The following is a 14409-nucleotide window of genomic DNA, read 5'->3' as shown; positions in this document are numbered from 1 at the left end:
GGCGTGAGGATGATCTCAGTGAGGTCAGCCAGAACCAGCTTGGGTTGGTTTCAAAGCCAGCCTGAGGGAGGATGAAGTGTTCCTTCCAGGGAGACAAGGGGCAGCACGCCCTGATCAGAGCACTGATGCCTTGCTTTTGATGTTTGTTTTCTAACTGTAGGGCTGGAAGCCTCCCTGCCAAGACAGGGAGGCAGTCTCCATCTTTGGAGCTTTTCAAGACCCAACAGGATAAAGCCCTGAGTAACCCACCTTGGTCTCACGACTTTTAGCAGGAGGTTGGACTACAGGACCCTTCAACCTGAGTTATTCTATTATTTTAATCCATTTTACGCCTATCATCTTTGGTTTTCTTCAGATATCAAACTGAGAAAGATTAGGCTTGAAAGTTCATTTGCATAAAGCACGGCCAGAAAAAAAGTTGTGAGTTTAACTGCTTTGTAGGACTGACACATATGACCCAGCCAGAAAGAGGTAAAAAATCGCTGTACGAGATGATAGCTCTACAAAGAAAAAATATTAAAAGGCTGAGGAATTACAAGTCTTTTGAAATACATATCACAGGCCTAGATATGTTTGCAAAACAATCTGGAACTGCAAAATAACTACTGAGACATTTTTAAAGCACTACAGCCTCCAGTGTCCTGCAGAACAAGGGCCAAGATGGCTTTTGGGCACAACCTCCCCTGGCTGCAGGGTTAGATATCGTACAGTCTGAGCTGCTCCTTCATGTCCCCTTCTGACATCTCTCCAAAGGTGTCACTTTTTTCCTTCATCAGTCTGAAGATGGCAGCCAGCTGCTCTCTCTGAACCCTGTTGAGAAGAAAGGAGAAGTAGGAATAGCCAGTCCAGGAGCAAGGACATCACTGTGAAATGAAACACGGAGCCAAAGGCAGGTCACTGTGCAACCCTCACTGGCTGCAGGAAATCTGTGTGAGATAAGGCAGAGATAGCCTCTGGTTCTCCTTCCTCCCCCTTCCCATCCATCTCATCACCCTGCATGTCTCTCTGCAGCTCCCTAAACGTGGAGATAAACCAGCCTGCTTTAACACTGACTTTGGAGCTCCTTAGGGCTTATCTATGCTCAAACTTTCAGGATAACTTGACATGTGGAATTTTATAAGACCAACATGTCCCAGTTTAGCAGACTCCATAAAAAAACCTGGTTTAAGATTCAACAGCCCAGTGTGCTTTCCTTCTGTAATGAGAGGATGTAGATACAGAATAATTCAGGAATAGCCATTAAATTTTAGATGCATATCCTAACTTAAAACTAGACAGCAGACTGCGTGCCAGTGTGGACATGATTTTAATCAGCCACTGGAAGATAAGATCAGGGATAGGAATTTGCTTTGATTCGAGTTTGTTGGCCAATGTCCAATGGTGAGATGGACCCAGGTTGCCATTCCAGCAGTGAGGTGGTCCCTGTGTAGGCAGAGGCTGACCAGTGGAACACCTAGCTCAGATTTTTAATCCCCAGGCAGTCCCATAGTAGATGATTAACCCCCTTCTCCCCTGACAGAAGATCTCTTGATTTTTCCCCACCCTGAACCAGTTAACCATTGTACATCCCATGAAGACTGGTATCTGTGACAGGGCTTTATTTGTAGGATTTATACTGCTCATCTCTGGGGGTACAGGGGGTGGGCAGCACTCTTGGCAGGTAGCTCATGAACTGATGTAACTGCACAAAATTCCCTTTTGGGGCAAGATGAATGTGCACATGGCCCCAGGCAGGGCTGGCTGAGGGATGGAATGTTCCCACTGCCAGACCCCTACCTGCTGGGGATCAGGCTGCTCCATTGCCCAGCACATCTCATTCCTGATCTCCTGTGGCTGATAGAAAGAACTACTGGGGATGTGGTGCTTTATGGCTGTGACAAGGCAGATGAAGTTCTGTTACTTCAAGGCTCATTTTGTCCCTGCATGAGCGTGAGGCCAGAACTCACTGAGAGCTCAGAGCACAGACCTGCCACAGTCCCAGCTCCTCCTGCTTGCTCAGCACCTCCCATGGGCTGAAAACACAGAATCTGCCTTTTACTCCCACATAGTCACCCTCCTGTCAAGAGTCCTCTTTGCTGCCACAGCCAGCTTCCCACACAGGACTTTAAACCATTTAATTAATCCATTTAAATGCACGCCACTGCATAACCTGGGGTAGTCTTCCTGCAAAGCCTGAGTGGACAAGCCATCATCTGTTCCAGTAACAGGAGGGGCAGTAATAACTATTGACAGGCAAAACCAGGGCACAATCTTTGCTTGAAAGGACAGCATCAACACACCAGCAGGAATAAGATCAGAGGAAGACAGGAATAAGCAGAGGAACCTTCTTCCCGTGCTCCTGAGCTCCTGCTCTGCATTTCCCCTCTCCTGGGCTAAGCTCCAGCAGCAGCAGGAACAGCAGCCTGTCCTCTCAGCACTCCTGAAGCAAACAGGGCAGGAAAAAAGCAGATCCTGGCTGAAGCAAGCTCATTTGCCAGTTCTTTTCCATTAAAATTAAAATGCAATGATCCCATGGCCAAACAAATCCTGGTAATGATGTGGGATCTTTTGTTTATGGAAGCCTGGATTTGTTTGCCTCTTCTGTAATGTTTTGTGCTCACAGGAAGAGCATCCAGCTGCCCTTTCCAGATGAGAGGAAGGGAAGCAGGGTCATGAGTAATCAATATTTTATTTTAGATCACCACTGGGCACCACAGGGCACGTTGCCAGTCTGGTGTGGAGAAATTCAATACATAGCTTGGCCTCCTGTGTCTGCAGTGCATCCCAGCTGGGAGTGCTCACACAGGGCTGCATCCCTCACTCCTTATTTCACAGACATCAGCACTGCTGAAACCTCGCCAAAGCCCCGTTTCCTTGTCTCCAAAATCAGGATCACAGACAATATTCACTCTCTTTTTTTGAAGCACAACATCAATGCATTTTGGCTCTCCCCTCAACTTTAAATATCACGACTGTGCATTTGGAAAATAGAAAAGAGCTGTTACTACTGTTACTTTTCTGCACTACACAATCTACTACAAAGGGACAGCAAAACAAAGATAAAGAGAGAAAAGAGCCTGGGAAGGAGGAGTAAGGCACCACAAACATTAAACTGTCTTTGAAGAGGAGCTTCTCCTATCAGAGGTGACCTTGCAAAACAACCTTGTAGTGATCCAGCTTGGTTTGCTTTTGGGTATTTTTTTGGATGAGTTCAGATCAAACATAATACCCCGTTCACAAATAAAATCATTCTCTCTTCTCATAAATGCTGTCCTCAAAACTACTTGGATTCAGGAGGTCAAACAGGATTTTACTTATTGCTAACAAAATAGATTAATTAAGGATTTTTGAAGCAGCCTAATTCTTCTTCATAGGCAATTACATTTGCATACTTAGTTCCCTTAGGCTCTTTTTAGACATTTCAGTCCAAGGCTTTTACAGTTAGCTGGAGGTTTGGGGCAGTGAGCCATAGGTATGTCAGAGATCTGGGGTTTAGGAACTGCAAAGCACCCGTGTCCACAGCAGCTGAAATCCTGGGCAGAGCTCTGCATTGGGAATGTTGTTAATGGCTCTGCAGCCAAACAAGAGCAGGAATGCAACACTGCATTGCTTCAGCAGAAAAAGGGGAATATCCCTGGTTTTCCCTCTGATCATTTATGGGAATGTAGTAATTTATGGGATAAAAGTCATAGTAGGGCAGAATGTACTTCTAACCTAAAATACAGATTTCTAACACAAATCTCTTGAGGAAGAAGTTAAAAGCTGCTGGAGGTAGGGAGAACAAGCACAAACCAAATAAACTATTCAAAGGTTTATTGGACCAAACAAAGGCAATTTTTACAGATTCAAGCCACTAGAATTACAGTCCTTTGTATAAGAGCCACCATCAGATACAAAACAAACAAAACCAAACAAAAGTAAAAAATACCCAGACAGCCATTTGAGTTGAAGAAAGAGTTTGACTTGTTGCCACTAGCAAAAATCTGGACTTAACTACCGACTTTGCTGGATGTACATATTGCCATGTAACTTAAACACAACGGATATAAGGCATTCTTTGCATAGTTGGGTGCTTGGGACACAGTCAGCCAGCCAGTACCCAGGAGAGACAGCGGCTGCACCAGCGGGATGTTGAAGCAGAGGGTCCAGATGTGCCTTAATTCATATGCAAACCACTGAACACGCTTGCAGTTGTCGGCTGGGAGGGGCAGCCCAGCCTCTTCTAAAGCTGAAGCCTCCTGCAGTTCTTTAAACGAGCCAGTTTGGGAAGAGTTTGCCAACCCCAGGCGCTGGAAAGGACAACTGTGTACAAGGTTTCAAGTATTGTCTGCATAGGAATTAAAAAAGAAAAAAAAAAAAAAGAAAAAGCAGCCTGTTGGGTTCCTGATATGTTTGCAGTGTTAGCCAAGAGGCAGTGACAGAGAAGCTTTGGAGGACACATCCCCACCCAGGCCTGGTGTTTCTACAACATCACTAAAGGACTTGGACCCTCTTCTCTCTCTCAAAAACCAGCTGGGTTTGATTTAAAACCAAGTATGTGCCCAGCCAAATTCATCTGCTCTGTGTGACAGAGCTGTGGGGCAGGGCTGAGCTCTGGTTCCCATGGACCAGCAAGAGAAGAGGGCACTGGAACAGCCAGCAGGCAGAGGAAGGGGAGTGGGCCTCTCCCAGGACCTCCACTATCCCCTCCTGAGCCAGAGGGAGCCCCTGATGCCATGGCTGCCTCCTCCTTGGGTCTCTCCTCTTGGGAGCTGGAGCAGGGAAAATGAGGATGCAGATAATAACAGCAGCCAAAGTGCGGCCTCTCCACCACAAGCAGAACAGCTAAACGATCAAACTTCATCACTTCTTGAGTATCCTGTGTACCTACAGAATCAGCTCTCTGCTAAAATAACTACAGAAGCAAGATTTGAGCCAGCCCAGCCATCGTCTGCCATCCCTCACACGGACCCCATTTGTCTCTCCAGCCCTCAAAGAGTAAAGCAGCTTTGTACAACACTGGAAATCACAGGCAGTTACCAACCCCCAGCAACAAAGAGGAGTTTGACCCCAGGACAAAACAACTTGAGATTCTGGTGCAAGGTCTGAGAGCTGGTCTGAGAGCAGAGCTATGGTTTGCCCACCCCAGGAAAGGAACAACATGAATTTCATGGCCCAATATATGAAGCCAACACAGCTAATAGACTTGTTGCATATTTAGTGTTCACTTTGGGTTTTGCTTGGGGGAGAGGGAGGAAGGTTCTTCCCAGTCCCCCAAACACAACTCAGGTCACTGCTTGGGCCCAGCCCCAGCTCGTGGAGCCACACAATAGGATATCCTCAAACTTGACAGGAGTTTTTGAAGAACTCAACTTCAGACCAAGAGGGGATCCCAAGTTTTGAGGGTTTATGGGTTTCTCTTATGGGTGTGTTTGGTTGGTTTTGGTATTTCTCTCAAGCCTTTAATGATGCCAAGGGATGCCTTTAGGAGGAGGCTAGGGACAACTTCATATAGTCTTCAGGTCTGCAAAGAGAAACAGGGAGAGATCATTTCAGTCATTTCACTCCTCAGGCTGGTTCATTATTATTCACACAAACGAGCAAGGAGAGCCCTCGGTGTGTGTGCTGGGGGGAAGGCAAGGCAGCTTCCCCCTCAGAGCAGGACAAGCTGCTGTTTGCAAACCTCATGCCTCTAAGAAGGACTTTGCTTCATCAACTGCAGCAGGATAGTCGAAACCCAATCGGAAGTGCAAATCCTCTTGTCTGGCACCGAGCTAAGTTACAACCCTTCTGAGCTACTAATAACAACTGGAGAAGCCAAACTAATTAACTCCAGGGGTTATTGCCTCACTGGCCCGTGCAGAGCCTCCTGGGCTGCTGGCCCCCTTGACCAGCCCAGATTCCTCTCCCATCTGTAGCCAGGTGAGCCAGGAACAAGTGCTGATTTCACAGGGTGATGTGCCTGAACTGCTCAACCTTTCTCAATCTTTCTACAGATGAGTCTGTTCAAGGGAAGGAGGTAAAATCCCCAGAGTCCCTGCAGGTAATTTCCTTTTGATGGGAAACTCCCCCAGTGTGCCAGGGAAGGAGGGTGAGATGTGTTTAATGTGTGGGGACATCCAGGCACTCCCTCCACGAAGCAGAGCCAGGGTCTAAAAAAATGTGATCCCTTGTTCTCAGCTGGAATCTTCCAGACACTCTGGCCTTACTCTCATGGGTGAACCACCTACATCAGGAAACAGCTGGCCCAAGGCTGGACAGCTGCCCATGGACACAGAGACCTGCACTGGGGTAGAGGGAAGCTACAACACACATCACCTACCCTACAAGCACATTCAGACACACCCCAGCCTCATTCCTCCTCAATTCAATCAGGTTCATGGTCCATAACACCTGAGCCACGTTTGGAAGTCCCCTACTCCTGCCAGCCCTGGTGTGAGGGTGAGGAAAAACCTCATTTCTTCCTTGCTCTTCTGCAAAACCTTGCTTTGTCCAGCAGCCTTGTGACATGGCCAGTGACCTGGATCCTGGGTGGGAGATCATCCTGTGACACTGGGGGTACTGGAGCCCCAATGGGAGATCATCCCATGGCACTGGGGGTACTGGAGCCTGGATAGGAGATCATCCTGTGGCACTGGGGTTAGCTGGAGCCCCAATGGGAGATCATCCTGTGGCACTGGGGTTAGCTGGAGCCCCAATAGGAGATCATCCTGTGGCACTGGGGTTAGCTGGAGCCCCAATGGGAGATCATCCTGTGGCACTGGGGGTACTGGAGCCTGGATGGGAGATGATCCCATGGCACTGGGGTTAGCTGGAACCCCAATGGGGGTACTGAATTCCAGATGGGAGATCATCCCATGGCATTGGGGTTACTGGAGCCCAGATGGGAGATCATCCCATGGCACCGGGGGTACTGAATTCCAAATGGGAGATCATCCCCTGGCACTGGGGGTACTGGAGCCTGGATAGGAGATCATCCCCTGGCACTGGGATAACTGGATCCTGGTAGGGAGATCATCCCATGGCACTTGGGGTACTGGAGCACCGTTGCCAAGGCTCAGTGGCCATCCCACCAGGACAAAGAAAGGAAATTTTCCGGGGTGGATAATCGCTCTGCGGGATCCGCGGCGCTGAGGACGGATCATCCCGCTCAAGTCACGCAAGCATAATCAGATTTCACGTGGCAGGACATAAGCTCGTAGCCATGGGGGCCCAGGAGGGGAGGTCCCCTCCAGAGTGCCACGGGTGGAGCAGGGAGGGATGGGGGACATCAGAGAGGGTGGATGAGCCCCTCACAGGGATACTCATCTCCACAGGGCCAGGCTGACAGCTGGGGTGAGAAGATCTCAAAACCAGCGTGGCCCTAATGGAGGATGAACATCAGAGCCAGAAATTCCCATCTGCACAACAGGGATACCCCTTCCTGGTCCTGGAGCAAGCTGTGAGGAGAATTAGAATAAAGAGCATGAGGCAGTCCCTCTCTGGGACACTGGGGCCATAAAACCCCCAGGCTGAGAAGCTCTGCCATCTCAGCCATGGAAACTGGAAATGTTGATTAGCTTGGGATGGAGGCCCAGAGATTTGAGCCACTGCTTATCCTTGGCTCTTCCCTCCTTTCCATTCTGCTTGGATCAGCATGCTTGCCCCCAGCAGCTCATCAATCAAACCAGGTTAGGGTCATCTTTTGCCAGAAGCTGTATCCTTTCTTCAGATAAAGAATATCCAGATATCTCTGCTCTTGCCCAAGCCAACAGCCAAGTCTCTGAATCACATGATTTGTTAGCTGGACATGGTTCTGTGCATGGAAAAGCTGGAGACAAGGAACCCAGACAAAAGCAGGTCCTGGAATAGGAGGGCAGCTCAGGGACTGCAGGTCTCAAAGAAGCATGGAAACTGCATGTGCTGGTGGCCTCAGGAGCATTCCCTTCACTCCAGCTCACCCACAGCACTGACACAAGGCTTCCTGCTGTTCAGAGAAGACAACACTTCAGCTCTGAAAAACAGGGGTTACTGGTGGCATTGCCATGTGCATCTGTCTCTCCTGTGTGCAAAAATCCACAGCAGGTCAGGAGATCTGTAGCCCATTCACAGACTTCAGCTTTCCAAAGGAGTCCCGACTCACTCTAAGGAGAGGCCTCTGTAACCATGTCTGGTAATTGCTTGTGCCCTTTTAAGGAATAGTTTCACTCAAAAAGATTATTTTCAGAAGCACAGAGCATTCCCAGCTCCTTTCCCTGGCTCAGGACCTTGTCAGAACCATCAGTGCTCTGCTCTGAAATCCTGGCAAGGAAGGTGAACAGCAACCTGGCTCCAGACTCTTCTCACTCCAGACCAGGATTGACCCTTGAGGATGAAGAGCAGGGAATAAAAGCCCTTAGTGCTGGGCAGACCTGCAATGGGTGGTTGAGATCTCCCCAAGGAGAGAGATTCCCTCCCATCTCGCTGCTGGGGATGGTCCCATCACCACTGTCCCCAGTTATTTACCATGGGGGCAGACACCATCTCTTTAACCCAGTCTTGAGGTATTGCAGGAAGAATATGAGGAATGACACACTGAATTAAATTTTCCTGGTGCTCCCAAAAATGTAAGCCAGTTGCTTCAGCCAATCAGCAAAACACAGAGAGGACTTAAATGCAGAACAAGGAGAGACAGTGCTTAGAAAAGAGAGAAGGGATTGAGTGAGAGGTACCAAAAGGAGCTTCATCAACACAGATCTGAAATTCCTCCTCTGGGACAGAGAAGTTAAAGGTGCTCTGGGCTTTGGGAAATTCCTGCTGTGCCTCAAGGCTGCCAGGACCAGTGTGAGCAGGGAGCACAGGTCTCAGTGGCTTTAGGACAGGGGCTGGTGAGGAGCCAGCGGGATCAGGGCTGTATCACCTCCAGCACACCTTGCCCACAGCTGGTTTGAGGCAGAAGCTTCTCACATTGCCCAGCCAGAGCAGCAACAGCTGAAAAGGCCAGAGCACAGCCAGGGAGGTGGCTTGGGCTCCTGACCAGCTCATCCATCACCTGTGTGCCCATTCCCTTGCCACACTCCTGACCTCCCCAGCCAACACCACAGCAGTGGGAAAAGCCAGGGACAGGCTGGGCGGTGCTTTCCTCCATCACTCAGTGTTTTTTCAGCTCACTGAACACCAGTTTGCTCCCAGCCTGGCAAGATGCCCCAATTCCTGCATCTCTGGGTCTGTCCCAGCTGCAGGGGAGCCCAGCACAGGCAGAGCAGGGCTCCCAGGGAGTTAGCAGGCAGACAACAGCCAGCTGCCCATGCTGCACAAGGTTAAGCAGAAGCAGATGAAGACAAGTCATGAGAGCTGGGTGAGGGAGACACGGAGAAGCAGCCACAAGCCAGGACAATTCAGGACCTGAGGCAAAAAAAAAAAAAAAACAACCAAAAAAACCAGGAACTCAAGCAGAGTTGCTGTCTGAACTAAAATCTCATGCCAAGGCAGGGTCAGAGACTCACACCCTGCAAAGGCTATGGGGGAGTTTGCAAGGGTTTCCTCTCTGGGATGGGAGAGGAGGAGATGGGAAGGGGCTTCCTGGCCTCCCCTTCCCTGGCTTTCTGAGGGAGGCATCCTGAGTTACTCTGTTTTTAAAGCTTTTGGGGATTCATGACTCAATCATGACTATAAATAGGGCCAGGGTTCCATTCCACTGACATCTCATAGGTCAGAGGAGGTTTTCCCTGGGGATATGGAGGCAGGGAGCAGCACCAGGCCACCAGCAGACTCCCTCCTCATCCAAGTGGACTTGGGCACCTACAGAGTGAGCATGAGGGGGAGCTCAGCAGGGAAACCCAAACTATTGCCCTTTACTACAAGAGGCAGCTGGGAAGCAAAAACACCTCATGCCCTGGGTGTTGGGAAACTGAAAGGAACCTTGCCCATGGCTGGAGCCATCCCTGTGGCTGCAGTAAAGCAGTGCCCACCCATGGCCCTGGGCTCTGCCCCCCTTGCTGCTCCTCCTCCTCCCTCAGCCCAGGACGACTATCGTGCTGCAGAAGATGAGAAGCAAACAAATAATAACCCTGAACCCTCCAAAAAGCCCAAACTTACCAGCTCCCCTCATCCAAAAGAAGCACCATGCTGGACAGGACAGGACAGACAGCAAAGCCACTGGGTGGGGGGAAGGTTAGCAAAGAGAGGGAGGAGGAAAGCCCAGTCCCCATGCTGTACAGAGAGGGCAGCGAGCAGGCAGGCCAGGGTTGTGTGATGGCAATGCAGGGGTGGGCAGGGACAGATGCCAATGGACAGCTCTCCCAAAATGCAACCTCCCCCAGCCCTGCCCACCCACCTATTTTTGGAGGGCTACTAATGGAGATGTTTGAAATAGGCCAAGGTCTGTCAACACAGCCATCAAACCTCTGCAGCTGCTTCCTGCCCTTGTGTGCTCCAGGGCTGTCATCACCAGCATTGTCTCATTCAAATTTCAAACTTCTGCACAGTTGGCCCTCAAGCCACAGCTGCATCCCACGTTCATTCAGGATGCCTTGTAGAGCACAGAAAGGTCTCTCCTCTCTGACATTCCCTAGAAGCAGGGTCTGCCCTGCCTTGCTGAAATTCTAGGGTCCAAGCCCATTTTTTTTCAATGCCCCATAACCAAGAGGCACTCTGAACCCAGCTGGGGAGGAGGCAGGTTCCCAGTGCTCAATCACCACTAAGAAAAGGGTGATATTTACACCACTAAGAAAAGAGCTTGATATTTACAGCCACCCAATTCCCCTGGCATGAGTTCTAATTTCCAGTTGAACTCCAGGCTTAAACCCAGTCTGTATTCAAACAGTGTCACCTCAACCCATCTGTGGCTGGCCAGGAGGTGAGAGGAGAGCATTGAGAGGCAGGAGGAGAGTTTGTTCCTTGGATGGGTCACCTGGATGTGGGAAGTGAGCCCATTAGCCAGGGAAACTGGGCAGCCATCCCCATCTGGGATATCCCCATCTGGTCTGGGGGATGTCCTGCTCCATCCAGGAGTGCCCCTGCCAGGAGCAGTTTGGTGCCATTCATCAGACCCTGTTCAATGGCTCTACCATGGGGCAGCTTCTGCCTCTTCACCCCCACCTCCTCCTCAATCCCACACAGAGGAGAGACCTTTCTAGAGCCTGTCAGATGGGATCTGCTCTCCTTTGTCCCACCAACACCCCTAGCCAAGAGTGACAAGGAGAGAGCACAGAGAGCTCAACCCCCTGACAGCACTGAGGTCAACCAAGGCTTGGCTGGGAGCTGCTTTGCCTCATGGAAAGAGAGAACTGGAAGCAGAGACCCAAGGGGGCCATTTCTCCCATTGTTTTCTCTTTTATAAGGAGTGGAGCTTTGCTGCAGCTGCCAACACTCAGCAGAGCCCTGACCATATTAATTTCTAACAAGAAAAATCCCCACTAACCTCTTTCAACCCCAAGGGAAGTTTGAAGAACATCTGGCAGAGAGCACTCCAAGCCACCCATGCCAGCCAGGCCCTGCAGGCACTGGGGGGTTCCTCCTCCCTCTGCACAGGAGAGGGACAGCAGCACCTCTCAGGCAGCCTGGCTGTGTCTCACACCCACACAGCTCAGCCCTGCCTGAGCAGGGGCAGCTGCACCACCAGCACTCACATTTCCTGAGCCCCAGCTGGCAACAGATGGCCAAAAGCCTCAGGTGCACAGGACAAGGATTTGGGAATAAGCTGTGCTGGCTGGACCAGGGGCTGCATCCTTCCCCTGCACTCTTCCCCTTCCTGCCCAGACTGTTTTTCTCCCCCAGGGGGGTAAAGGCTTCGTGCTTCTGTTCCAGAAGGACTGGTGACCCACCTGGTGTGATCAAGCACAGCCACCACCCCAGCACAAGTATTGGCCAAAAGGATTTACTGTCCTCCTCCCTCAGTGAGCACTCTAATTTTTAAGGCTGAAGTCACCAAAAGCAGGAAGTTGCCTCACTCAGTGAAGGTCACATTCCTTCCCCTTTTAGTCCAGATTTAGCACCAGCTGGAAGCCACAAGGCTCAAGTGAATTGTAGGCAGGACAACCACAGCTTCTGCAGGGATGCAGGTTAGAACAGAAGTTGGTTTTTTGCTTAAATAACCAAATCTATTGCATGCCTGTACTCTCCTGTCTGAAGTCCTACAGCTCCTTCTGGAACAGGCAAGGAATATTTTCAATGGCATATCCAAAATCAAGGAGTCTCAAAATTCAAAGTTGTGAACTACACAGCAAGCAGCCTCCGAGAACCCACTTCTGGTCCTCCCAAAAAAGCATTTTTGGGATGTTTCTTCTTTCTGCTGCTTCACATGGGAACCTGTTGGTTCACAGGAAAGCTGGAGGACTGATAGGGCTAAAAGTGCACACTAAACCTGTCTGAGTTTTGATAACACACCCTAATACTCTGCAGCAGCCCCATTTTCTCAAATCACTACAAAGTGGCTGTGGGATGTCCAGTTTCAGGCATCCAAGCTGGAAGAGGTGAGCATCCAAATGTGAGAGCCCCCATTTGCCCTGAAGTGCTCGTGGAAGGTGAGATGGAGGCAGAGAGGAGTGGACTCATTAATCTGTTATGAGGAGGGAAGGGGAAGGAGGTGGGGAAGGAGGTGGGACAGGCAACCAACTGCAGCTCCAAACAAGCCCTCCCCTGGAAAATAAAAGCAAAATCACCCAAGACACGAGCAGGTGTTACCAGTGGTACCACTACCTCTAAGCAGCAGCAGCGTGTCCTTACCAAAAAGATTTGCAAGAATGTTTGTGGCCGAGGACCTAAGGTACTCGCTACAGAGATGTGAGATCAGAGGTCAGCTCAATCCTGCAACATAAAGGTGGCAAACCCGGGTCACAGCAGGTCAGCAGCACTGGCAGGGCTCATGGAGAGGGGTGGAAGGGCAAGGAGGAGGATGCAGGACAAGGCTGAGCTGCTGTGCTCAGCTCTCCCAGCTTACCTGGCAGCAGCCCTGCCCCCTTGCACCGCCTGCGAGGCCTGCAATGAAAAGCTGCTGATGCCGCAGTGAAGATTTGAGGGGGGGAAAAGTAAGCCAGCAACAAAGCAAGACAAAAAAAAAAAAAAGTTCACCAAGCTGCCTTAAAGAAATGAACAACACAAATATGGAAGAGAAGAAAATAAAGGAGCAGTAGGAAAAACACATCTGGCAGTGGCCCTCAGTGGGGAAGGTTGGTCAGAGCCTCCATGGGACATGAAACCCATCAGTTCAGGTGCACTGTGCTGCCCTGGGACTGCTCCACACAGACAAGAGCAGCCTGAGGTGCCTGGGCTGTGCCATGGGCCCAGGACAGGTCCATCACCCCTGGAGTCTGTTCTGAGTCCTGAGTTCTGAGTCCTTCCCCTCCCCTCCTCACATGCAGGATTCAGCATCTGCTTCCCTCTATTTTCTGATCCATACTGCCCTTAAGCATTTTTCTCCTTGTGTCCAGTGCCTTGATTTTGGGATTTCTCCAAGCCCAACAAAACCCCCATCCCACTGCTGTCCTTAGACAAGGTCACCTCAGTCTCCAGGTGACAACAAGGGTATTTTTTTGCCACACAGGAACCAGCCCAAGGCCCTGCAGGAGTCCTGGCCCTGCAAACCTGAGCAGTGATTGCTCGGCTTGGATGGAGCTGCTGGTGCAAAGGGCTGGAATTTGCCAGCTGCAGGTCGATTTTTGCATTGGTGCTTAGCAGCATCCTGAAAAGCAAATCCCATTTAGCCCCATGGGTGTCTCCAGGATCCTGAAAAGCAAATCCCATCTAGCCCCATGGGTGTCTCCAGGATCCTGAAAAGCAAATCCCATCTAGCCCCATGGGTGTCCCTGGCATTCACTTGGCTCATCCCCCCAGCACCCTCCCCAAGTGAAAAACGCAGTGACACTCACAGCCCTGCTCAGCAGTTACAGGGTGGGGGCTTCAGGCACAACACACACATGGAAAAGAAGAAAGCAAACATTTTTGCCAATGCAGAATCAACCCCATGCCAGAGGAAACCAGAGCTCATTCCTGTTGCTGACCCCAGAGCAGGGCAGGTCTCTGGATTTACTCTGCTTACCACAGTGCCCTGCTCACCTCACACAGATAAACCTCAGCCAGCATCACAGGGATGCTGCCCAAGAGCCTCAAGGCAGGGTTTGCCAGCAGGAGATGCCTGAGCTGGGGGTGAGCTGTGATCCCCCATCCCTGCCTTCCTTGCTGTGCTCAAGTTTCTGCTTGGTTCTTTACACCAGGCCAGCTGTGGTGGTATTTAGACCATGATTTGACAGGCAAGGGGTGACAAATGCCCCTAAATCACTTTCTGCAAACCTCTGGGTGGAGAATTGGGTCCCACAGCCCTTGGGACAGCAGTGGGGACAGCACCACCTCCCAGGCTTGTTGAGCCACCCCTGGGAATCAGCTCCTTGGAGCTCACCCTCAGGGAAGGGGTGTGAGCTGCAGACACCTGTGAGGGAGCAGCCTGCCACAGAGCCCTCAGCTCAGGATTATTCCTTCTACAGGCTGGGGAATCTC

The 14409-nt window shown here is 50.6% G+C and overlaps 1 protein-coding gene across 7 annotated transcripts in view; it reads right to left on the bottom strand.

Annotated features, from left to right (window-relative positions):
* Window positions 1-303: 303 nt before the first annotated feature.
* Window positions 304-14409, bottom strand: part of MXRA7 (matrix remodeling associated 7) — a 30356-nt gene continuing 16250 nt past the window's right edge. For 2 of the 7 annotated variants that reach the window (XM_059485944.1, XM_059485947.1), the window contains one exon: window positions 304-810. In XM_059485944.1, coding sequence (XP_059341927.1) covers window positions 696-810 — 115 coding nt within the window. In that variant the 3' untranslated portion in view covers window positions 304-695. Of the gene's footprint in view, window positions 811-3775; window positions 5483-12642; window positions 12724-12856; window positions 12911-14409 lie in introns of those variants that run through there. The other 5 variants (XM_059485945.1, XM_059485946.1, XM_059485950.1 and 2 more) reach the window with 5 other exon arrangements.

Source organism: Ammospiza nelsoni, chromosome 19 (assembly GCF_027579445.1).
Source record: "Ammospiza nelsoni isolate bAmmNel1 chromosome 19, bAmmNel1.pri, whole genome shotgun sequence".
NCBI classification, from domain to species: domain Eukaryota; kingdom Metazoa; phylum Chordata; class Aves; order Passeriformes; family Passerellidae; genus Ammospiza; species Ammospiza nelsoni.
Note: the sequence above shows the minus strand (reverse complement) of the source record. Positions and strands in the feature narration are given on the sequence as shown.